The sequence below is a fragment of the Macaca fascicularis genome, chromosome 3 (genome assembly GCF_037993035.2).
Source record: "Macaca fascicularis isolate 582-1 chromosome 3, T2T-MFA8v1.1".
In the NCBI taxonomy this organism is placed as follows: Eukaryota; Metazoa; Chordata; class Mammalia; order Primates; family Cercopithecidae; genus Macaca; species Macaca fascicularis.
The window spans coordinates 90,422,278-90,447,813 of record NC_088377.1 but is presented as its reverse complement, the minus strand read 5'-3'; the positions used below and the strand labels follow the sequence as shown (position 1 = coordinate 90,447,813).

The following is a 25,536-nucleotide window of genomic DNA, read 5'->3' as shown; positions in this document are numbered from 1 at the left end:
TGAAACTTATTCACTATCAAGAGAATAGCATGGGAAAGACTGGCCCCCATGATTCAATTATCACCCCCTGGGTACCTCCCACAACATGTGGGAATTCTGGGAGATAGAATTCAAGTTGAGATTTGAATGGGGACACAGCAAAACTGTATCAGACACTTAAAAAAAATAGTTTTGTGTTTAGAATATGTTTTGAGGTTAAAATTTGCTTTACATTATTGTTTATGTGGCTATAGGCTACTCAATCTCTTTGATCTTTACTTTTCTTATCTGTTAAATGATAATAATATCATCTATTTTGTGCTTCAGGTGATGATTATGAGAGAGAAACTAAGGCTTCTTTCACTTAGCTAATGGCTTCAAGGTTCATCCATGTTGTAGCATGTATTAGAAATGCATTCCTTTTTACTGCTGAATAATATTCCATTGTATGGCTATGCCACATTTTGCTTTATCTGTTCATCAGGTGATGAACATTTGGGTTGTTTCCATTTTTTACCTATCATGACATGTTGTGAGAGCATACGTTTTCATATCTTTTGGCTAATATGCCTAGCAGTGAAATTGCTGGGTCATACGGTAATTATATGTTTAGCATTTAGAGGAACTGCCAAATTGTTTTCCAAAGGGGCAACACCCAGCTTGGCGTGGTGGCTCACACCTGTAATCCCAGCACTTTGGGAGGCCGAGGTGGATGGATCACTTGAGGTCAAGAGTTTGAGACCAGCCTGGCCAACATGGTGAAACGCCATCCCTACCAAAAATACAAAAATTAGCTGGGTGTGGTGGAACGCCTGTGATCCTCGCTACTCAGGAGGCTGAGGCGGGAGAATCGCTTGAACCTGGGAAGCAGAGGTTGCAGTGAGTCCAGATTGCCCCACTGCACTCCACTCTGGGTGATAGAGACTGACTCTGTCTCAAAATAAATAAATAAACAAAGCAAAAAGCACAAAAGACATTTTGAGAGAAGATTTTCTCATAATATTTAATCAACAAAAGTTGAATATTAAGCAATAATAAATAAACATTTACATTTTTAAAAAGTGGCTGCCCCATTTTTACACTTCCACCAGCAATGTATGAAAGCTCCAATTTCTCCACATCCTCAACAAAACTTGTCTATTGATTATAGTCATACTGGTGTTTTTAATTTTGTTTTATTTATCTATATTTGAGACAGGGTTTCGCTCTGTCACCCAAGCTGGAGTACAGTGGCACGATCTCGGCTCACTGCAACCTCCGCCTCCCAGGTTCAAGCGATTCTCATGCCTCAGTCTCTCAAGTAGCTGGGACTACAGGTGTGCACCACCACACCCAGCTAATTTTTTTATTTTTCTAGAGCCGAGGTTTCACCATGTTGCCCAGGCTGGTTCTGGTGTTTGAAATGGTATCTCCTGTGGTTTTGATTCGAATTTCCCTAGTGGATAATGACATTGGACATCTTTTCATGTGCTTTTTGGTCACTTGTATAGCTTCTTTGGAAAAATGTCTGTTTAGGTCCTCCAAAATTATTTTTTTTTTTTGACAGAGTCTCGCTCTGTCACCCAGGCTGGAGTACAGTGGTGCGATCTCTGCTCACTGCAACCTCTGCCTTCCGAGTTCCAGTGATTCTCGTTCCTCAGCCTCCCAAGTAGCTGGGATTACAGGTGTGCGCCACCACATCTGGCTAATTTTTGTATTAGTAGTAGAGACGGGGTTTCACCAGGCTGGTCTTGAACTTCTGACCTCAGGTGATCACCCGTCTCAGCCTCCCAAAGTGCTGGGATTAAAGGCATGAGCCATTGTGCCCAGCTGAACTTTTTTTTCTTTTTCTGATAACACTTAAGATCTATCCTCTTGGCAATTGTGAAATATAGGATCGGTTTTTCTTTGTTGTTGTTGTTGTTTTTGAGAACGTGTCTCACTCTGTCGCCCAGGCTGGAGTACAGAGGTGGGATCTTGGCTCACTGCAACCTCTGCCTCCTCGATTCAAGTGATTCTCCTGCCTCACTCTTCAGAGTAGCTGGGATTACAGGTGTGTGCCACCACACCTGGCTAAATTTTGTATTTTTAGTAGAGATGGGTTTTGGCCATGTTATCCAGTTTGGTCTCCAATTCCTGGGCTCAATCTGCCTGTCTTGAATTGTAATTTGGATGAAATCCAGTTTATCTATTTTTCCTTTTGTCACATGTGCTTTTGGCTCATTTTGATTTTTTTTTTTTTTGATATGGTATGAGGTTGGCATCCAGCTTTTTTCTTTTGCATGTGGATACCCAGTTGTCCTGGTATTATTTGTTGAAAAGTCTATTCTTCCCCATTGAATTGTCCTGGCACCTTGTTGAAAATCAACAGTCCATAAATGTAAGAGTGAATCAATTCTTAAATGCTGATTTTTATACTTTTTTTGTAATGTTCTGTACACAAAATAAGATTAACATTGCCAGTTAAAAAGTTCTGGTAGAAATGGGTCGGGAGCAGTGGCTCACACCTATAATCCCAGCACTTTAGAGGCTAAGGCGGGTGGATCATCTGAGGTCAGGAGTTCGAGACCAGCCTGGTCAACATGGTGAAACCCTGTCTCTACTAAAAATACCAAAACTAGCTGGGCGTGGTGGCAGGAGCCTGTAATCCCAGCTACTTGGGGGGCTGAGGCAGGAGAATCGCTTGAAGCTGGGAGGCAGAGGTTGCAGTGAGCTGAGATCACACCATCGCACTCCAGCTTGGGAGACAAGAGCGAGACTTTGTCTCCAAAAAAAAAAAAAAAACAGTTCTGGTAGAAATGGTTTCCTGTAACCTATGTCATCATCAGTATTATATTTTAAGATGTTAATGACTCAAGAGAAATTTTAACAAAACATAGATGAATTGTTCACGCTTGTTTCTCTCAAATTTGTTGATGTAATCAGTAACTTGAAATACTTTTGTTGTCTAGTTGAACTTCCAAATATTCACGAATATTTATCTCCTAAGAGTACCTAAACATTTTTGTAAAATTAAAGAATAAAAAACATTTGGCCGGGTGCGGTGGCTCACACCTACAATCCTAGCACTTTGGGAGGCTGAGGCAGCCAGATCACTTGAGGTCAGGAATTCAAGACCAGCCTGACCAACAGGGTGAAATCCCGTCTCTACTAAAAATACAAAAACGAGCCAGGCGTGATGGCGCACATCTGTAATCCCAGCTACTTGGGAGGCTCAGGCAGGAGAATTGCTTGAACCCGGCAGGTGGAGGTTGCAGTGAGCCAAGATCACGCCACTGCACTGCAGCCTGGGCAACAGAGCAACAATAACAACAACAACAATTTATTCCAGGCCAGGCACGGTGGCTCATGCCTGTAATCCCAGCACTTTGGGAGGCGGAGGAGGGCAGATCAGTTGAGGCCAGGAGTTCAGGAGCAGCCTGGCTAATATGGTGAAACCCCGTCTCTACTGAAAATACAAAAATTAGCCAGGCATGGTGGCACACACTTTGAGACCCAGGCATGGTGGCGTGCGCTTTTAGTCCCAAGCGATTCTCCTGCCCCAGCCCGGCCCTGATCTTCCATTTTCTAAGAATCATTTCCAGAAGCTTCGTCCAACAACTTCTACTTCCCTTCATCGGCAGGAGCCAATGATCACGTCTCATCTGTAAGGAATACTGGAAGATGTAGTTTTTAGCTAGGCACATTTACCCCCATCAAACCCAGGATACTGTTACTTATGTAATCAAGGGAAAATCCATGTAGGAAGACAGCTAAAAGTTTACTCCACCATTACCGTTTTATAAATACGTATCCTTCAGCTTTACTGAACCAGCAAGAATTCCCACTCCCCAACACATAGAAGCAATATTGCACTTCTGAAAAAAGTGCCAACACTGTGGGCCTCTGAACTGCATAAAAGATGAGTCCGGGGCCGGGCGCAGTGACTCACGTCTGTCATCCCAACACTTTGGGAGGCCGAGGCCGGTGGATCACCTGAGGTCAGGCGATTGAGACCAGCCTGCCCAACATGACGAAACCCCGTTTCTACTAAAAATACAAAAAATTAGCCCGGCATCGTGGCGGGCCACTGTAATCCCAGCTACTCCGGAGGCTGAGGCAGGAGAATCGCTTGAACCTTGGGGTGGAGGTTGCAGTGAGCCACGATTGCACCACTGCACTCCAGCCTAGGCGACAAGAGTGAAACTCTGTCTCAAAAAAAACAAAAACAAAAACAAAACACCAACCCCTCCCCCCCACACACAAGCAGTAATAAACAAAAATATACTCTCAAATGGCAATTTCAAATCTCTTGAATATTCAGGCAAGCAGACAGGCTTATAGACACAGACGACTTCTAATTCAAAGGTCGTTCCCATTTTTTGGAGTTTGAATCCTTTTAGTTATTAGTGTTTCCAACCACGTGGGCGGGTATCTTTGGAGAGCTCAAAATGTTCATTCAACCTCCCCCACCAAAGGTAGAATCTTTGAGGAAACATGTGGGTGGTAGAACCACAGTAAAAATATTTTAGTACATGTTTTTTGTTTGCAGCCTGAATTGGGAACTATCCATTTACTTTTCCTTTTTCTTCTTCTCCATTTAATACACTTACCCATGGGAATTATCCATTTACTATGGATCAACTTTTGTTTGAAAGTATATGATAGAAGATGACATTCTCAAGTGGAACTGTTTGTACATGTGGGGAGCTGCAAGCTAAACCTCTTATTTGCTCTCTTTGTTCTGTTATTCCAGTCTATTTAACGTAGGATGATGGAACAAGTTGATCCTACATGTTTCTGAAAAAGCCACTTGCTAAACAGTCTTTGGTAGGAGGCTGGCTACAGGACCTTCACTCAACAATACTGTCAACGAGAAATTTGTTTTAGAAACTCTGCCCCTATTTTTCTATTCAGTTTCTCAATGCCCGTCCCATGGTGTGACCCACCCAGGCCTGCCCTCCTGGGACATGCTCTAAGATTACCTATTCCTTTGCCTCCTCCTTTACCCTTCAGCAAACCAACATCCTTTGTACTCGGTCAGTGAAGTCTGATCTTAGCTTGAATCAGTCCAGTCTGTGATACTGTGATGTCAAACTGATTAAAATAATTTACACTAAGGTATGAATGATGGATAGATACCAAGTGTTTAAGAACTAAACCAACTGATGATCTGAACAAATAAATTTTCAAAGGGGTGACTACAGGTAGTCATTAAACAGACGGCTTTTTATTAGAGGCAGGGCCTCACCCTGCCGATTGCCCAGTATGGGGTGCTGTGGCACGGTCATAGCTCACTCCAGCCTCGAACTCTTGAGTTCCAGAGATCCTCCTGCCTCAGCCTCTGGAGTAGCTGGGACGACAGGCGTGTGCCACCGCGCCGCCTTAGCTTGAGTTTCCAACCATTCCAAAAGTCAATAAGCCATTTAGATTTTAATCTAACCATCCCAAGTGCTCAGTCTGTAACTGAAGGGCAATTCTAAGGCAAGAAATGGGATGTGAGGTCACTATATGGCTATGTTTGGCAACCCCAGAGGTGTAGATATTAAGGTGAAAGGGGGTGAAGTACTAAGAGGGCACTCCTCATTCGCACAAGATGTTTTGGTTTCAAGGCTCCTGAGAAGTTATGGAATTTTCAGTAGTTCCTTGTAACATTTCACTTATTCCCTGCATTGATTTAAAGCTTTAAAAATTTTTATTTTAAAGTAAATAGTGTTACCGAAGCTTGAGCTGTGATTCCCAAGTCTGTTTTTTAGGATAAGAAGGTGCCTCACGGAGGTTGCGGTGAGCCGAGATTGCATCATTGCACTCCAGCCTGGGCAACGAGAGCGAAACTCAAGTCTCCAAAAAAAAGAAAAAAAAAAAAAAAAAGAGAGATGGGGCCTCGAACTTTGGTGTCCGTTAGACAAGTTAAACCAAGGCCATCTCCGCCCTGTTTCGCGGGGTGTCTTCTCTCCTTTCGCAGTTGTTCCACTCCCAGGGCTTGACTGAAGGTAGACTACGGGGTGACTGCCTAGCCCAGAAGGCCTGACCAACAGCATTATTTCCCTCGCAGTCTCCACAGACACTTGTTCTCACTGTGACCTTTCGCTCACCAGGCAGGCAGTGCGGCATCTGCAGAGGGCCGGAACCGGCTCTGCGCGCTGGACGCAAGCAACAGGCACGACGGGCGCGCCACCACGGGGAGAGTCTCAAGCAACAGCAGTGGGCGGCGCACAAATCCTCTCCTTTCTTTAACCCTTCTTCACATCGAGTCCCACCCTCGCCGGAAGCCGAGCGGTTTCTACACATGTCACTTCCGGTGCGGCCCGCCGGCCCCTGGCGGGAGCGAGCACGCCAGTGCGCGGCAACTTTGTTCCCGCCTCTCTTGTCCCGGCCACCTCTCATCTTCGGCTTTCTCTGAGCGTGACGTCCGGGCGCGCTCCCGGTCGTACGTCAGGGCTGAGGGGAAAAAGCCGAAAAGACCGAGGCGAGGAGGAGGGGTTGCGGAGGTTAGGGCCCAACCAGCAAGTCCCGTGGCTCTCCCTCCTCCTGACGAGGAGCGGAGAGGGAAGGGGAGGAGCGAGCCGGGGCCGGCCGCGCACATCAGGAGCCTCCTCGTGGAGGGGGGGAGCGGAGGAAAGGGGTAGCTCCGCCACCTCTGCTCGCGGCTGTGGCGGCGAAAGAAGAAGAAAGTCAGGGCCCATAGTCACCGCCACAGACTCAGAAACGCCCCCGCCCCCATCTCCCCGGAAATAGCCCCCCGCCCAGCCCCGCACACCCGCTGCCCCAACCGAGAGCCGCAGCCCGGTCGCCCCCGCCTCGCCCCGCCCCGCTGCCCAACCCCGCGGGCCGCAGAGTGCGCGAGGCTCTAGGCTGGGAGTTGTTGTCAGGCCCAGGCCACTTCCGAGGCGCCTGCGGTGTGTCGCCGCCACCACAGGAGGACGACGTCGACGCCGAAGAGGAGGCGGGGGAGGCGTGTTGTTGTCTCGCCCACTCCCCTCCCCTGAACTCGCACCCAACGTCAGGGCGCGATGGAGTGAAGCGGCGACGAAGGTGGTACTTCCGCGTTGCGCTGCCCGAGCCGAGAGCGCGGCCGAGGCCGCTCCCCCACCCCCGGGGGCACTTGGAGGACTCGGGACTCCCCCGCAGGTCAGCGCCCGGCGCATCTGGTGTTTTCGCTGCCGAGGTATAGGACGACGAGCGCGATCGGGAGCTCCGCCGCCCGGATTCTTGCTTCTCTGAGGCCCGGAGGCCGCTGCGTACCCCACTGTGACCTGGAACCCTGGGACCCGAGTCCCGACCCGGATTATCGTGGCGCGTCTCCCGGCCGGTCCTGGTGCTCGGTGTCCCTCCGCCGCCGCTCCCGTTTCCGGCGGGGGAGATGGCCAGGATCTGACCCGGGAGGAGGCCGCACCCGCGCCGCGCTCTGCGGCTGGCTTTAGGCGATGCCGAGCAGCTCGGACACGGCGCTGGGGGGAGGCGGGGGCCTGAGTTGGGCGGAGAAGAAGTTGGAGGAACGCCGCAAGCGGAGGCGATTCCTGTCCCCTCAGCAGCCGCCGCTGCTGTTGCCGCTCCTGCAGCCGCAGCTCCTGCAACCGCCGCCGCCCCCGCCGCCTCTGCTCTTCCTGGCTGCTCCCGGCACGGCCGCCGCCGCAGCCGCCGCCGCCGCGGCCTCCTCCTCTTGCTTCAGCCCGGGCCCCCCTCTGGAGGTCAAGCGGCTGGCGAGAGGCAAGAGGCGCGCAGGAGGGCGGCAGAAGCGGCGCCGCGGGCCCCGCGCCGGGCAGGAGGCGGAGAAGCGTCGGGTCTTCTCGCTGCCCCAGCCGCAGCAGGACGGCGGTGGCGGTGCTAGTAGCGGCGGGGGTGTGACCCCGCTGGTGGAATACGAGGATGTGAGCTCCCAGTCCGAGCAGGGGCTGCTGCTGGGGGGGGCCAGCGCGGCAACGGCGGCGACGGCTGCCGGGGGAACGGGGGGCAGCGGCGGGAGTCCGGCCTCCTCCTCCGGCACCCAGCGGCGCGGGGAGGGGTCGGAGCGCAGGCCCCGCCGGGACCGCCGCAGCAGCAGTGGCCGCAGCAAGGAGCGCCACCGCGAGCACCGGCGGCGAGATGGACAGCGCGGTGGCAGCGAGGCCTCCAAGTCCCGCAGCCGCCACAGCCACAGCGGCGAGGAGCGGGCCGAGGCCGCCAAGAGCGGCAGCAGCAGCAGCAGCGGCGGCCGCCGGAAAAGCGCCTCGGCCACGTCCAGCAGCAGTAGCAGCCGCAAGGACCGGGACTCGAAGGCCCACCGCAGCCGGACTAAAACGTCCAAGGAGCCGCCTTCGGCCTATAAGGAACCGCCCAAGGCCTACCGAGAGGACAAGACCGAGCCCAAGGCCTATAGGCGGCGGCGGTCCCTCAGCCCGCTGGGAGGCCGGGACGACAGCCCGGTGTCCCACAGGGCCTCTCAGAGCCTGAGGAGCCGCAAGTCCCCCAGCCCGGCAGGAGGTGGCAGCAGCCCCTATTCTCGGCGGCTGCCGCGCTCCCCGAGCCCCTACAGCCGCCGCCGCTCCCCCAGCTACAGCCGCCACAGCTCCTACGAGCGGGGCGGCGACGTGTCCCCTAGTCCCTACAGCAGCAGCAGCTGGCGCCGTTCTCGCAGTCCCTACAGCCCTGTGCTCAGGTGAGTCCCGTCGTTCTGCCCGTGTGTACTTTGGCTGCTCTAGCCAGATCCCCAGGAGGAAGGGAAAGTGGTGCCTGGGTCCTCAAAACCATTCAGGTCCACCACCGAGACGAGACAACACTGCCTGAGCCTCCCAGGAAGGGTAGGCGTTTTCGCGCGCGTGACACTTTTTTAGGGGGTCGAAGGGACAAAGCAACTGGGTGAACGGAACTTTTCTCCTAACTGTGGCAGGGAAGATTTCTAAGGAAGAATTCAAAGTTTCAGACTTGTTGCATTAATGTGTTAACAGGTTTCTCTCAATTGCTTTTTGCGTTTCTGGTACAATTTGGGTAAACCCAGAGGTGGTTTAAGTCGTTTAAATTTCGAAAGTTCTGTGAAGAGGTTTCATTGTTGGGGATTTAAGAATGTACTGCAGCTTAGGATCTAGTATTGTACAGGGGAATAAGAATCAGGTGCTGATGTCAGAGTTCGATGTGGATTGCACATGTTTCTTATGATAATTACAGAGATGGGAGAAGCAGCCTTTCTGTAAAGTTTATTATTCTTTTAGTATGTGAAAAAAGCTTAGGTGGAAGCTGATAGTTCTGAATACTGAAGAGATAAGGAAGGTATCTATTTAGTGATATTCTTGTGTGGGGTAGTTTTTACCTGATCTTTCAAAGTCATAATTATAGAAAGCAGAAAAAATGACAAGATTGTGGTTTCTTTGTTGGTTTGTGATGACACCCAGTTGCTAATAACATTATAAATCTGGGTAGTGTAACCTAGTGTAACCAAGTGAATGGCTGAGTACATTTTTATACTATTATAAGCCTGCAACTGCTTAGTTTAAAAGCTAAGTCGACTGTTTTTTTTTCTTAGATATGCCGGAAGGATAAAAACACAATGTAACTATACCTTTAGATATCAGATTCTTTGTCCAGAAATCTTCAAAAGGTGTAATTTAATTTAGTGAAATTGGAGTAAAACTTTTAGGTAGCTTTCTTGCCTTTTTTGTTATAAAATATTCTTTTTAAAAAATATGCCTTAAAATATACTTATCCACTAAGCAAAGTGCATTAAAAACAACTTTCGAGTGTTTTATGGGTTCTTATATTCCTTGAGATATTTGGACATTCCAGGCCTTATAGTTTAGAGTATTGCAAAATGACATTTGTATCAGTTTTTCCTATTGGGTTTCAGTAACGGCAAGTGGATATACGGTACCCCTAAGTATGGATTATATGGAATCTCAACATAATACGAATATGCATCTGCAAAATTAGCAGACCATTTTGAAGCATCGGCATAGTAAATGTGAAGGTGTGATGTTTGTAGAGATCTGAGCGTGAGTTTGTCTTTAAGCTAAAAGAGTTGTATAAATTGCTTCACTCTTTTAAAGAGTGTTGAAGCACACTTAAAATGGTAGTTGATGCCTTAGTGAAGAATTGAAAAACTCATTCATCAAAATTAGCCATTATATCTTGTAAGAGTTTGTATTTTGCTTTTAACTAGAATACTTTGCCAGAAGGTTTGCAGTTTTTGCAGTTGAATTTGTTTTGCAAACTGGTTGGTTGAAATTTCAGGACCTGAACAATTTAAAGTGCTTGATGCAATTTTAAGAATGGATTTTATACTTAGGCTTTTTAGTTGCTGGTTACTTCAGCGAGGTCCTTTATTGTATAATAGTGGCATGTATTTTATATATATATGAAATATATAATTGTGGTATGTATGACTAGGACTATTCATATTTAGCAAGTATTTTTTGACCCTGTATTGTATGCCATATACTGTTTTAGGTATTGGGATGTAGCACGGAAGAAAAAGTTACTGCCCTCATGGAGCTTGCATTCTGGAGGACCATTCAACACAGAATCTTTTCATGGTGTTTATATTGACCAGCGGTATTTCTAAAGGGTTGAATTTGGAAGGAACTTTAGGGTATCTTGGCTAACATTCCTGATAGATGGCCATTTGGTGTGTGCCTTAAATACATCTGGAGGTGGGAAGCACATTGCTTTGAGGCAGCCTGTTCCACTAGATTTGGGACTTGATTTTTTAGCAAGATCCTTGAAGACTCAGTTTCCTAAACTGTAACAGGGAAACACTTGTTTTTCTGGATTATTTCAAGGATTAAATGAAAATTTATCTTTTTAAAACATGCAGTCTCACAGAAATATTTAAGGTGGTTGAGTTATTCAATATCTCAAATTGTTAGAATTCATTTTGTAACCAAAATCCACCTTCATGCCACTTCTATCCATTGCTCCAAGTTTAACCTTTTGGAATGGTACAGAGCACACGTGTATGCTAACCCTTTAAAATGTAAAGACAGTTGTGATGATTTCTGAGTCTTCTAGGCTTAAAAAACTCGTATGGTTTTCAGATTTTTCACATTATATCTAGTTTGTCAAATGTCTAGCTGAAAACATGGGGCCCAGAATTAATAGCTAAAATAGTTGATTGGAAAATCTTAAGATTTTAAAGTATAGTAAATGTGTCATTACTTTTTGGGGACAGTTAATTGAACTCACTTGTACAGATGAATGCAGAAAGTTTTATTTATTTTCAGAATGTATTACTTGTGGTAAGTGGCCCATGTTCTTTAATGAATGGACTGCTGTGAGTTCCATGAAGGCAACTGGCCTGTCTTGTCCACCATTGTGTTTCCAGTGCTTAGCACTGTATCTGGCACAAGTACACTCTTAATAAATGTTGAATAGGTAAATGAAGGGATGCTGGAGTTTCCTGAACATAAAAAATACTAATGTGGGCCTGTATTACAAACTTCAGTCAAATATTTAATATAGACCATGTGTAATGCTGTAAGAAACAGTGTAATCTTTTCCCAGCCTACGCAGAACTTACATATTAATGAATTGTCAGTGTCGATATTTTTAAGGAAATGCATACACATTCAAAATAGTATTGAAATCATGGTATGAAGATGAAAAACAATTTTAAATAAGCTGAAAATAGAGATAGAGTTTCACCATGTTGCCCAGGCTGGTGTCAAACTCCTGGGCTCAAATGATCCACCTGCAGCAGCCTCCCAAAGTCCTGGGATTACAAGTGTGAGCCTCCGTACCCAGGCTGAAGCTTTTTTTGATGTCAGATAAATAAATCCTTTTCATTTTAGTGACTTCTGCTTCACAACTTGTTCTTTGTCTTCATTTGAATCTTCAGTCCTCATGCGTTTCTTTTCGTCAGTTCCCTCTTACCTTTACTTTTTCCCCTGTATGATCTGTTTGTCATATTTTCTTTACTACTTGACTATTGGGGTGTGGAAGGTCACATAATCTTGCTGATTGGCCCTATAATAAATGTGAAGGTGTATTGAAAAGAAGGGAGGGTACTTTTTGTAGTGTTTTACTGTATGCCAGGCGTTGATAAATATTTAACATACATTGACCACCAAAATCCATGTGATAGTTGGAAACATTTCCATTGATGGATTGGGAAACGGGAGCTCTAAAAAGTTAAGTGATTTGTTCCAAGGTCAGCTTGGATTGAAACCCTGGACTGATTTGAAAGTACATGCTCTTAATATTAAAGAGCATGGATTTTGGTTACAATATGAAGGTGGATTTTGATTACAATATGAAGAATTCTTTTTTTTTTTTTGAGACGGAGTCTTGCTCTGTCGCCCAGGCTGGAGTGCAGTGGCCGGATCTCGGCTCACTGCAAGCTTCACCTCCCGGGTTTACGCCATTCTCCTGCCTCAGCCTCCCGAGTAGCTGGGACTACAGGCACCCGCCACCTCGCCCGGCTAGTTTTTTGTATTTTTTAGTAGAGACGGGGTTTCACCGTGTTAGCCAGGATGGTCTCGGTCTCCCGACCTCGTGATCCGCCCGTCTTGGCCTCCCAAAGTGCTGGGATTACAGGCTTGAGCCACCGCGCCTGGCCTAATACGAAAAATTCTAACAGCAGTCTATTCATTAAAGTACATGGGCCACTTACCACTTAAAGCATATGCATCATTGAACTTCAGTTGGCATTCAGGGGCGCTGGCCACCTCACATAATGACCTGTTCTGGTGACAAATCAGCTTCTGTTTGGGTACTTATGTGTCAATTTCTGTTCCTTGGCCATTTTTTCAGCATTTTGAGGATTTTAAAAGACAAATCTTCTAAAGAGTCTTTCAGCTTATTTGTGTTTATTCATAGTTTTTATGAACAATTGGGTTTAAATCTTGTGGATTTTTTTCTACTTTGTCTTTACAAAGATTGGCTAAAAACATTTCTTGAAGACATTAATTACTTTTAGTTTATTGGTGTTGGTTTTCCCGAATTATTTTGAGCTGAAGTTACTGATGTCAGATTAAAATCTGTGCAAGAAATTACTACGTATGTTCTGTTCTTTCTCTAAACCTATGGAAGTTCCATTCCACCAAGAAGTCCAGAAGCATTCATTATGGAATGATAACAAGAACCTAAGAATCTGAAAAAGATGGGTGGACTCCAAATATAAATAAGTAAAATTATTACTATATGTGGTCCCTCTGTTATGGATTTTTTAGTGTTTTGTCCTGAAAACTATGGTTCAGAAGTATATGAAATGAAGATATTCTATAATGAAAAAAGAAACTCAAAAAATATGCCACTGATTTAATATATACTTAATAGAAATAAGTCATGAAAATCCCTAGGTGAATGGAATTCTTAAAATGCTTTTAAAAAGTGTCAAAAAATAGGATATTAGAACAAATGCAGAAACTCTCAGAAGGGAATGGAAGTTCAGGTCAACTGTCTTAAATTTCCAGAGCTGTAATCATTATTTTCATTTCAAAGTGATGGCCTTGTGTTTTGCTCCTTCTCTGACCAAACTTTACCTGATATTTACATCTACTCAGTCCTTATCATATTTCTTTTCCACTCTCACTAATATTTATTTCTTTGCATTTCTATCACCCTTTCAGGTTAATTAGCTAGACTTCCTGTTACTGTTACCAGTCTTCTCATTTCATCCATTCTTCTCAGTTCATTCTTTATGAGGAGAGTTAATGTCTTTGTTTAGCTCATGTCACTCCCATTATATTAGAATTATTATTCAAATAAACCTAAACTTTTTTGCTTGAAGGGGTAGCGTCTAGCTCAGTTGCCCAGCCTGGAGTGCGATGATGCCATCATGGTTTACAGCAGCTTCGAACTCCTGGGCTCAGAGGATCCTCCTGCTTCAGCCTCCCGAGTAGCTGGGATTACAGGTTCACGCCACCATGCCTGGCTACTTTTTGTATTTTTTGTAGCGATGAGTTTTACCATGTTGCTCTGATTTGTCTTGAACTCCTGTCCTCAGACAATCCTCCCACCTGGGCCTCCCAAAGTGTTGGGATTACAGGCATGAGCAACTGTGCATGGCCAACTCTAAACGTCCTAATGCATCATCAGTTAATGCCTTTTATGATCTGACTCCATTCTATCAGAATTCTATTTTCAGAGACATTTTTAATTTCTATTTTTATACTTGCTGTTCTCTTAGCTTAAATGATGAGACACTCTAAACTCTCTTTTGCTCTTCATCTCCAGCTTTGCATTTAAAACTCAGCTAAAAAATCCCCGTCGTGTGTGTGTGTGTGTGTGTGTGTGTGTGTTTTCTTGGTAGAGGTGGTGTCTCACTATGTTGCTCAGGCTGGTCTCCTGGGGTCAAACAATCCTCTTGTCCTTGCCTCCCAAAGTGTTGGGATTACAGGCATGAGCCAGTGTGTCCAGCCTTAAATCCCACTATCTTGAGACCTTTTTCCATTCATCTAGATAAAAGTTAATTTTTTTTCCTGTGCCCCACAGCACTTTATCTTTGTTATAGAACTTTAAAAAATTGTGTTTAATATCTGCTTGGTTGACTGGCTACTTTTGTGTTTTCCCTGCTAGATTGTAAGCTCCTAGAGGAAAATTACAGAGCTTATTTATTGGTGGTTTAATTTAAATACATTTTTTCCCTCTATAGATTAGTATAAACCAGTCTGCACAGATGCCAGTTACATCTCTAAACTTGCTTGGTATTTTGGTTTACACATACTCTCATACTCTAGGATAGGGCAGGTAATTGTTTCGATTTATAAGGAGGGAATTTAAGAACCTCCTTCTAGCTTCTACTTTATTAGAATGAGTAGAGGATGCTGGGACTCACTTTAGTGTGAATGGAATAAATTCAGACCTAATGTTTATATTTGCTCTCTGTTGTGCTGATCAAGATAAATTCTTGGTGAGTTTGAATTAATCTTTAAACGGAAAATTTTCTCAGCAGACATTATGTCAAACTTTCATTTCCTGACTCTGAAAAATTGTAGCTATTTTTGAAAAACCAGTTGAAAGTGAATGTTGCTTAATATTCACATATAAGGTAATTTTAATTTTTTCCTTTATTTTGGACTTTGTGAATATCATTTTGTTGTTGTTATTTTGGTTTTGGTTGGCTTTGTTTTCTATAAATTTATAAGCTTTAAAGTGGGTGTTGGAAGCAGAAGTACCAAGCCAGAATCAGAAGCATTACTTGTTTGCAGTGATTTTGTTCCTTTAATTCCTGCACATTTAAATTGTGGAAGAACCTAGTGTTTTTCATGTATTTCGAAAATAAAATTGATGTACGGTAGAGGATAAATATAGGTAAAACTGGAATGTAAATAAAACGGAAATGAGAAGGTTAGTGAGAGGAACCGAAAATGGTAAATGATCTACATGCCTCCCCGCTTTTCTGTTTGCATTTTCAGTTGCATAGGGGCACTTTCACTGGGATATTTAGTAGGCATTCCAAACTCAATTTATCTAACATAAAATTATTTCACCTTTTTTAGAGTCTTTTTTTTTCTGATACTGCTCTTTATTATTTTTCATCTGTTTGCAAACATAATAGAGGCTAATGGTAGAAATTTTCAGTTAGTACAGAAAAGTATAAGAGATAAAAAGGCCTCTTAAGCCAGCTACCTGATGAGATGATCATTCATGACATTTTGATAAACATTCTTCTAGACTTTTTTACATAAGTGGGAACATGTATCGATACTGTCTTGGAGCCTGTACTCCGTAGTACAGTATATCATCTTTAGTAGTAGCTCGTAGTATTCTGTTGTATGGATATAGCATACATTGTTTGGCTGAATCCACTTTGATAAATTCTTAGTCTTTTTTTTTTTTAATTTTTGCTATGTGTGTGTATCTAAAGCAAATATATTTTTTGTGCATTTGTTTCATTATCTTCTTTAGATTGAATTTCCCAGGGGTAAAATTGTTGAGGCAAAGATGGTATATACATGTGAAACATCGATACACTTTCAAAATGCCTTTCAGAAGGCTTTTACAAATTTATATTTCCCAGCAGTGTGGGAGTACGCATTTCCTGAGTCTCACCAACACTTGGAGTTGTCACATACTCGATTATTGTTTTTTTGTTGTTGTTGTTGTTTTGTATTTTTAGTAGAGATGGGGTTTTGCCATGTTCGCCAGGCTGGTCTTGAACTCCTGATCTCAAGTGATCTGTTCACTTTGGCCTCCCAAAGTGCTGGAATTACAGTTGTGAGCCACTATTGGTGCCTGGAATCATTATTGTTTTATTTGCACTTTGATATTTAATACGGTTTAGTATATTTTAATCTGTTTACTGGATATTTTAATTTTTCTTTTTTTTTTTTTTTTTTGAGACCGAGTTTTTTTGCTCTTGTTGCCCAGGCAGGAGTGCAATGGCTCCATCTCGGCTCACTGTAACCTCTGCCTCCCGGGTTCAAGCGATTCTCCTTCCTCAGCCTCCAGAGTACCTGGGATTACAGGCATGCGCTACCACGCCCAGCTAATTTTGTATTTTTAGTAGAGACGAGGTTTCTCCATGTTGATCAGGCTGGTCTCAAACTCCCAACCTCAGGTGATCCACCTGTCTTGGCCTCCCAAAGTGCTGGGATTACAGGCATGAGCCACCGCGCCTGGCCTCTTTCTTTTTTTTTTTTTAATTGAGACCAGGTCTCACTCTCACCCAGGCTGGAGTACAGTGGCACCATCTCTCCTCACTGCAACCTCCACCTCCCGGCTCAAGTGATATCTCACCTCAGCCTCCCGAGTAGCTGGGATCACAGATGCATGCCACCATGCCCAGCTAATTTTTTTATTTTTGGTAGAGACGGGGTTTCACCATGTTGCCAAGGCTGGTCTCAAACTCCTAAGCTCAGGTAATCTGCCTGCCTTGGCCTTTCAAAATGCAGAGATTACAGGTGTGAGCCACTGTGCCTGGCCAGATGTTCTAATTTCTTGATTCTTTTTTTTTTTTTTTAATTGTAAGAGCTACTTGTGTGTTATAGCTACTAATTTTTTTTTTTTTGGTGGCATTAGCAAGTATTTTTCATGAGCTTGTCTTTTATCTTTTAACCTTATTTATGTAATGTTTTGTTTTAAGACTAGGTTTTTGATTGGTCTCTGTGTGTGTGTGCACATGTGTGTTTTAAGTGGCAGTAGTTTCTCCCAGGTACCTAGTGTCAAACTTTAGTAGTACTTACATCTTCTCCCTCCATAATTGTAATGAACTTCTTGTTCTGTAAAGTTTTTTCTTTTTTTTCAGTGGTCTTTTGGTCTATACATTAGTCTTGGAATGCTTTGTTGTTAGTTCTGCTTGCTTTTTGATTTCTCTTTAAGCTCCTCCTGTTCTCTGCATTCAGATTTAAAATACCACTTTCATTTGATTTTTTCTTTCTGTAAGATACTTACAGAATGAAATACTTTTTAAATTATTTATTTATTTATTTTTGATATGGCGTCTCACTTGTTGCCCAGGCTGTAGTGCAGTGGTGTGATCTTGGCTCACTGCAACCTATGCCTCCTAGGTTCAAGCTGTTCTCCTGCCTCAGCCTCCTGAGTAGCTGGGATTACAGGTGCCCGCCACCATGCCTGGCTAATTTTTGTACTTTTAGTAGAGATGGGGTTTTGCCATGTTGGCCAGGCTGGTCTCGAACTCCTGACCTCAGGTGATCTGCCCACCTTGGCCTCTTAAAGTGTGGGGGTTACAGGTGTGAGCCACTGCACCTGGCCAATTTATTTTTTATTGACAAATAATTATATAAATTTACGTGTGTGATATTTTGGTGTTTACCTGTGGAGGGCTTAATCAAGATAATTAAGAAATCCGTCACATCACATACATGCTATTTTGGTGGTGAAAACATTTTAAAAATAATTTTCTTTTTTAACACAGCTCCAAGCAGCCATTGAAGAAAACATTTAAAATCTACTCTCTGGTCAGGCACAGTGGCTCACGTCTGTAATCCCAGCACTTTGGAAGGCCAAGGTGGGTGGCTTACTTGAGGTCAGGAGTTCAAGACCAGCCTGGCTAACATGGCAAAACCCTGTCTCTACTAAAAACACAAAACATAGCCAGGCACAGTGGCGTGTGCCTGTAGACCCCAACTACTCGGGAGGCTGAGGCAGCAGAATAGCTTGACCCTGGGAGGCAGAGGTTGCAGCAAGCCAAGATCTTGCCATGACACTCCAGCCTGGGCACAAAGCAAGACTCTGTTTCAAAACAAACAAAAAAACTACTCTTTTGTCAATATCAGAATATGCAGTGCGTTATTGTAGTCACCATTCTGCGCAATAGATCACTAAAATTTATTCCTTCTGTCTATCTGAAACTTTGTGTCTTTTGATCAGCATCTCCCTTTCCCTATACACTCCTCTCCCCTAGACCCTGGTAACCACCATTCTACTCCCTGGTTCTATGAGTTTGAATTTTCTAGATTCCATATATAAGTGAGATCATGCAGTATTTATTTTCCTGTCACAAATGACATAATTTACTTCTTTTTTAAAGCTGAGCTGAGTGCGGTGGCGCAGGCCTGTTATCCTAGTACCTTGGGAGCCCAAGGCAGGCAGATCGCTTGAGCTCAGGAGTTTGAGACTGGTCTGGGCAACGTGATGAAATCCCTTCTTTATAAATACAGGAAAATTAGCCCAGCATGGTGGCATGTACCTGTAGTCCCAGATATTTGTGAGGCAGAACTGGGAGAATCGCATGAGCCCTGGAGGTAAAGGCTACAGTGAGCTGAGATTGAGCCGTGCCACTGCACTCCAGCCTGGGCAACAGAGTGAGACCCTTTCTCAGAAACAAAACAAAACAAAAAACAAACCTGAACCACATTAAAAAAATTAATCCGTTCATCTAATGATGGACACCTAGATTGCTTCCATATCTGAACTATTGTGAATAATGTTGCAATGAACATGGGAGTGGAGACATCTCCTACGCATACTGATTGCAGTTTCTTTCGGTATATACCCAGAAGTGGGATCATGTGGTAATCCTGTTTTTACTTTTTTGAGGAACCTCCATACCATTATCCATGATGGCTGTAGTAATTTACATTCATACCAGCAGTGCACAAGGGTCCCCTTTTCTCTATACCCTCGCCAACACTTGTTATCTTTCATTTTTTTGATGCTAGCCATTCTAGCAGGTGGGAGGTGGTATCTCATAGTGGTTTTAGTTTGCATTTCCTTGGTGATTATTGATGATGATGAGCATTTTTTCATGTATCTGTTACCATTTGTATGTCCTTTTTTTTTTTTAAATACTGAGATGGAGTCTTGCTATGTTGCCCAGGCTGGTCTCAAACACCTGTGCTCAAGGAGTCCTCCCACCTCACTCACTTCAGTCTCCCAAGTAGCTGGGATTCAAGCATTAATCACCAAACCCAACTGTGTTCCCTCTTTTGAGGAATGTCTATTTAGGTCCTTTGCCCGTTTTTGAAATTGGGTTATTTATTTTCTTTCTGTTGATTTGAATTCATAAAATATTTTGAATGTTAATCCCTTATCAGATGTGTGGTTTGTAGGTATTTTCTCCTTATCCACAGGTTGTCACTTTACTTCGTTAATTGTTTCCTTTGTTTTGCAGAAGCTTTTAAATTTGATCCATCCCTTTGTTTATTTTTGCTTTTGTTCCCTGTACTTTTGGGTTTATAACCATGAAACCTTTGCCCAAACTAATGTCATGGAGCTTTTCTTCTACTTTCTACTGTATAAGGTGTGAGATGAGAGTCTATTTTCATTATTCTCCATGTGGATATCCAGTTTTCCCACCCCTGTTTATTTTTATTTTTAAGACACAGGGTCTTGCTGTGTTGGCCAAGGCTGGTCTCAGAACTCTTACGTTCAAGCAATCCTCCCGCCTAGCCTCCCCAGTAGCTAGGACTACAGACATGCACCACTGTGCCTCACTCCCGTCACCATTTATTGAAGAGGCTGTCCTTTTCTTACTGTATGTTCTTGGCTACTTTGTCAAAAATCAGTTGACTGTAAATGGGTTTATTTCTGGGTTCTCTATTCTGTTCCTTCAGTTAATGTCTCTGTTTTTATACCAGTACCATACTCTTTTGATTAACATAGCTTTGTAATACACTTTGAAGTCAGATAGTGTGATACCTCCAGCCTTGTTCTTTTTGCTCGGGATTGCTTTGGCCATTTGGGATCTTTTGAGGGTTTGAGTATTCCACTGAATCAAATTCTTGAATGGGGCATTTAAGACTGCCAACACAGACTGAACCAAACTACTCTTACTTCTTACTGTATATCCTGATCACAATACAAACTGGACTATTTACTATTTTCTTGTATCTCACTTTGTATCCTTCCTTCAATTGGCCAATCTGCCTTGCTCGTTCTTTCAACCTTAGTTCAGGTGTTTTTTTTGTTTGTTTGTTTGTTTTGAGACGAAGCCTCGCTTTGTGGCTGGAGTGCAGTGGTGTGATCTCGGCTCACTGCAGCCTCCATCTCCCAGGTTCAAGCAATTCTCCTGTCTCAGCCTCCGGAGTAGTTGGGATTACAGGCACACGCAACCACGCCTGGCTAGTTGTTTTTGTATTTTTAGTAGAGATGGGATTTCACCACGTTGGCCACCTGGTCTCGAACTCCTGACCTCAGGTGATCCACCTGCCTTGGCCTCCCAAAGTGCTGGGATTACAGGTGTGAGCCACCGCGCCTAGTCTCAGGTGTTGTTTTTATCTATGAAGCCTTCATTAATCTCGTTCAGAAGTGATTTTTAAAAATAACCTTTAGAACTGAGATCACTTTGTGAGTAATTATTACATCCAGTTCACCCAGTTGATAGGCATTTGAGTTGTTTCCAGTTTTTGGCTGTTATGAGCAAAGCTACTGAACATTTGAGTACAGATCTTTTGTTTTTGTTTCTCTTGAGTAAATTAGGAGAGGGTTTGCTGTGTTGTATGGGAATCGAATGCTTGACTTCCTACAATCCCATAGTCTTTTTCAAAATGTCTTTGCCATTTGCATTCCAGTCAGTACAGTATGGGCATTCCAGATGCCTCACCTCCTCAGTAAGACTTCTTTTTTTTTTTGTCAGTCTTTGATTTTAGCCATTCTAGTGGATGGGTATTGGTATCTCATTGTGGTTTTATTTGCAATTCCCTAATGATAAGTAATGTTGAGTATACTTCCATATGTTTATTTGCCTTTCGTATCTTCTGCTAAGTGTCTCAAAATGTTCATTCTTCATGAATTGGGTTGTCTTACTAAGTTGTAAGAATTCTGTATATATGCTAGATACAAATCCATGTTTTGCAAACGTTTTTTCCTCAGTCTGTGACTCACTTTCCCTAACAGTAATTTCCAAGAGCAAAAGTTTTAAATTTTAATGAAAAACCAGTTTAGCATTTTTCTGATTTATGCTTTTTTTTTTTTTTTTTTTTTTTGAGACAGCGTGTCTCGCTCTGTCGCCCAGGCATGTTCTCAGCTCACTGCAACCTCCGCCTCCTGGGTTCAAGCGATTCTCGTGTCTCAGCCTCCTGAGTAGCTGGGATTATAGGCGTGTGCTATCACGCCCAGCTAAATTTTGTATTTTTAATAGAGACAGGGTTTCACCATGTTGGCCAGGCTGGTCTCAAACTCCTGACCTCAGCCTGCTTCTGTCTCCCAAAGTGCTGGGATTACAGGCGTGAGCCACCCACCGCGTTCAGCCAGATTTATGCTTTTTATGTCCAAAAAAATTTTTGCCTAACCCACAGTAACAGAGATTTTCTCCTTAGGCTTATAATGTGCATGTTTATCAGTCTACTTTTATGTGTAATGTTAACTTCATGATAACATACTTACATTTTCATCTTGTACTGTTGTCACCTCTTTTTTTTTTGAGACGGAGTCTTCTTCGCCTAGGCTGGAGTACAATGGCATGATCTTGGCTCACTACAACCTCTGCCTCCCAGGTTCAAGCAATTCTCCTGCCTCAGCCTCCCCAGTAGCTGGGATTACAGGCATGTACCACCACGCCCAATGAATTTTTGTATTTTTAGTAGAGATGGAATTTCACCCTGTTGGCCAGGCTGGTCTCGAACTCCTGACCTCAAGTGATCCACCCACTTCAGCCTCCCAAAGTGCTGGGATTACAGGCCTGAGCCACCGCACCCGGCTGTTGTCATCTGTTTTATGTCTGTGTTTGCATGGCGTATGTGTGTTATACATAGACATAAAATTTAAAATGAGAAGAGTCACTTCTTGGGGAAATATTTACTCAAATATTTACCTTTTCAAGTGCTTTTCCTTTTTACAGATCCAACTTTCCATGTAGTATCATTTTCCTCTGGCTGGAGGAATGACTTTGAACATTTTTTATAATGTAGGTCTGCTTTTTGTATGTCTGATAAACTCTCCATTTTGAGAGATAGTTTTACTGGGTATGGAATCCTAAACTGAAATTTTTTTCCTTAATATTTTGACTTGTTGCATTTCTGGCTGATAAATTTCTGTAATATTTTGGTTTTGTTTCAGCCATTGGATTTCAAGTCCTATGATTTTTAAAATATTTGTGGTTCTTAAGCACCTAGTACAGCATATGATAGTAGGTACCTAGCAAGTGAGATTAAATTGCCTGTCTTGTTTTAAAACTGTATTTTCTAGGGCTGTGTGTAGTGACTCATGCCTGTAATCCCAGCAGTTTGGGAGGCCAGGGCAGGCAGATCACCTGAGGCCAGGAGTTCGAGACTAGCCTGGCCAACATGGCAAAACCCCATCTCTACTAAAGCTACAAAACTGGCTGGGTGTGGTGGTATGCCCTTGTAATTGCAGCTACTTGGAAGGCTGAAGTAGGAGAATCGCTTGAACCCGGGAGACGGAGGTTGCAGTGAGCCAAGATCTCGCCACTACACTCCAGCCTGGGCAACAGAGTAAGACTCTATCTCTAAAAAACAAAACAAAACAAAACAAAAACCTTGTATTTTGTAGCAAACTATTTCTTCAGCCTAAATTGCTTTGGATTAAAAAAAGAGGTTCAGGCTGGGCACGGTGGCTCACACCTGTAATCCTAGCACTTTGGGAGACCGAGGCAGGTGAATCACGAGGTCAGGAGTTCGAGACCAGCCTGGCCAATATGGTGAAACTCTGTCTTTACTAAAAATACAAAAATTAGCCAGACGTGGTGGCAGGCGCCTGTAGTCCCAGCTACTTGGGAGGCTGAGGCAGAAGAATCACTTGAACCTGGGAGGTGGAGCTTGCAGTGAGCCGAGATTGTACCACTGCATTCTAGCCTGGGCGACAGAGCAAGACTCCATCTCAAAACAACAACAACAACAACAACAACAACAAAAAACCACAAAGGTCCAGCCTCACAGGGTTAAAAAAAATTCTGTTGATATTAACAAAGTCTAATAATATACTGTGAACAAATTCTTGATGGCTGGAGAGAGACTATCAAAGTATGTGCCTTTGTGCATATTAAGTACTGAGCTCCCTTCTACTCTTCTCACCTGCTTTTCTTTTTCCGTCTTCAAAAATACATCTCAAGGCATGGTTCAGGAAAACATGAAGACAAACACAGAATTTGTGCTCAGTGGACTAGAACATGTTTGCTTGAGCACATTTGCAAAAAGTCAGCCATGTGTCTTTTTGTTGTTGTTGTCGTTACTTTTAATATGGCGTGAGGACCATAAAGGAAGTATACTTTTAGAATAAACACAAAACTTTTCATTTTTATGTTATCTTTTCTGGTTTTAAAAATAACGTGTTTATTGAAATATATTTCACATACCGTACAGTTACTGTTTTAAGCTACAATTTATTAGTCTTTAGTCTCTTCATAGCATTGTGTAACCGTCACCACTAATTTGAGAATATTTCAGCCACTCCAGAGAGAAACTCCATGACTATTAGCAGTCACTCCCCATTCCCACATCCTACAGTCTTGGCAACCAACGGTTGGTGATTTCTTTCTGTCTTTATAGATTTACCTATCCTGGACATTTCATTTCACTGGAATCGTATAAAGTATCGTGTTTTGTGGCTGGATTCTTTCACTAAAGCATAATGTTTTCAAGGTTTATTTGTGGTGTTGTATGGATCAATATTCCTTTAAATGGTCAAATATCCCATTGTACAGTTATGCCACACTTTATCATTAGTCATGGACATTTGGGTTAACTTTTTGGCCATTTTTTTTAATGCTGCTATGAACATTTGTGTACACATTTTTGCATGAGCATTTGTTTTTCTCTTGAGCGTATACCTAGGAGTAGAATTGCTGGGTCATATGATAATTTTATGTTTAAGATTTTAAAGAGCTGATAAACTGTTTTTTAAAATAGTTGCATCATTTTTATATTCATATCACCAACATATGAGGGTTCCAGTTTCTTCACATCCTCAACAAAAGTTTCTTTTTGATTGTAGCCATCTTGGTATTTGCAGTGGGATCACATTTTGGTTTGGATTTGCATTTCTCTAATGACAAGTAAAGTTGAGCATCTTCTCATGTGTTTTTGACCATTTGAGAAATGGCCAAAATCTTTTTTTGAGAAATGTCTACATGAATCTCTTGCCCACCCCCACCCACCCACCCCTGTTTTTTGAGACAGGGTCTCATTCTGTTGCCCAGGCTGGAGTGCAATGGCACAATCTTGGCTTACTGCAGCCTCCATCGCTGGGGCTCAAACGATTTCCCTGTCTTAGCCTCCTGAGCAGCTGGGACCACAGGTGCACAGGGACCACCACACCCGGCTAATTTTTTTGTATTTTTGTATAGATGAGGTTTTGCCATGCTGCCCAGTCTGGTCTCAAACTCAAGCTCAAGCAGTCGTCCCACCTTGGCCTCCCAAAGTGCTGGGATTATGGGCGTGAGACACCATGCCCGGCCTTCTTTGCCCATTTTTAAATTGGGCTGTTGTCTTGTTATAGGGTCTTAAGGGTTTTGTATACTGTCTATTCTGGATGTAAGTCCTTTATCAGATACATTATTTACAAGTAATTTCTCTCTCATTCTATCACTTTGTTGATGGTGTCTATTAAAGCACAGAAGTGTTTCATTTTGATGAAGTCTGATTTATTATATATTGCTTGTGTTTTTGGTATCAAATCTAAGAAGGCTTTGCCTAATCTATGTTCACAAAGATTTTCTGCATTTTCCTCTAAAAATTTTATAGTTTTAGCTCCTACTTTGATCGATTTTCAGTTAGTTTCTTGTATGGTGAAAGGAAGAGGTCTAGCTTCATTCTTTTGTGTGTGGATATACAGTTGTCCCAGCACCATTTGTTGAAAAGAGTATTCTTTTTCCATTGAATTGTCTTAGCACCCTTGTTGAAAATCAACTGATCATGAATATTAGGATTTATTTATGTACTCTGAATTATATTCCATTGATTTATGTATCCGTCTGTATGCCAGTGCCACACAGTCTTGCTTACTCTAATTTTGCAGTAATTTTTGAAATCAGGAAGTATGAATCTTCCAACTTAGGTCTTTTTAAAGATTGTTTTGACTGTTTGGGTTCTTGGCATTTTCAAATGAATTTTAGAATCAGCTTGCCAGTTAGTTCAAAAAAGAAGCTAGGATTTTGATGTGGAGTACATTGATTTAAACAATTTTTTGTTTCATCACTACAAAATTGCAACACATTGACTTTTTAGATTAATTTGGGGAGTATTGTTAATTCTTTTTTTTTTTTTCTTTTTGAGATAGGGTTTCACTATGTTGCTCAGGGTGGTGTTGAACTCTTGGGCTCAAGCACTC

The 25,536-nt window shown here is 43.1% G+C and overlaps 2 protein-coding genes across 6 annotated transcripts in view; one reads left to right on the top strand and one right to left on the bottom strand.

Moving 5' to 3' along the window:
• Positions 1–4,234: 4,234 nt before the first annotated feature.
• Positions 4,235–6,374, bottom strand: LOC107129140 (uncharacterized). The gene has a single exon (XM_015447338.4). The coding sequence runs from the start codon at positions 6,322–6,324 to the stop codon at positions 5,848–5,850; it is 477 nt and encodes a 158-aa protein (XP_015302824.3). The 5' UTR covers positions 6,325–6,374; the 3' UTR covers positions 4,235–5,847.
• Positions 6,375–6,753: 379 nt separating this feature from the next.
• CDK13 (cyclin dependent kinase 13) overlaps positions 6,754–25,536 on the top strand; it is a 137,445-nt gene continuing 118,662 nt past the window's right edge. For all 5 annotated transcript variants that reach the window (XR_012432523.1, XR_012432524.1, XM_005549747.3 and 2 more), the window contains exon 1: positions 6,754–8,575. Coding sequence is in view for 3 of the 5 variants with exons in the window: in XM_005549747.3 (XP_005549804.1) it covers positions 7,365–8,575 (1,211 nt within the window). In the remaining 2 variants the exon portion in view is untranslated. The remainder of the gene's footprint in view (positions 8,576–25,536) is intronic.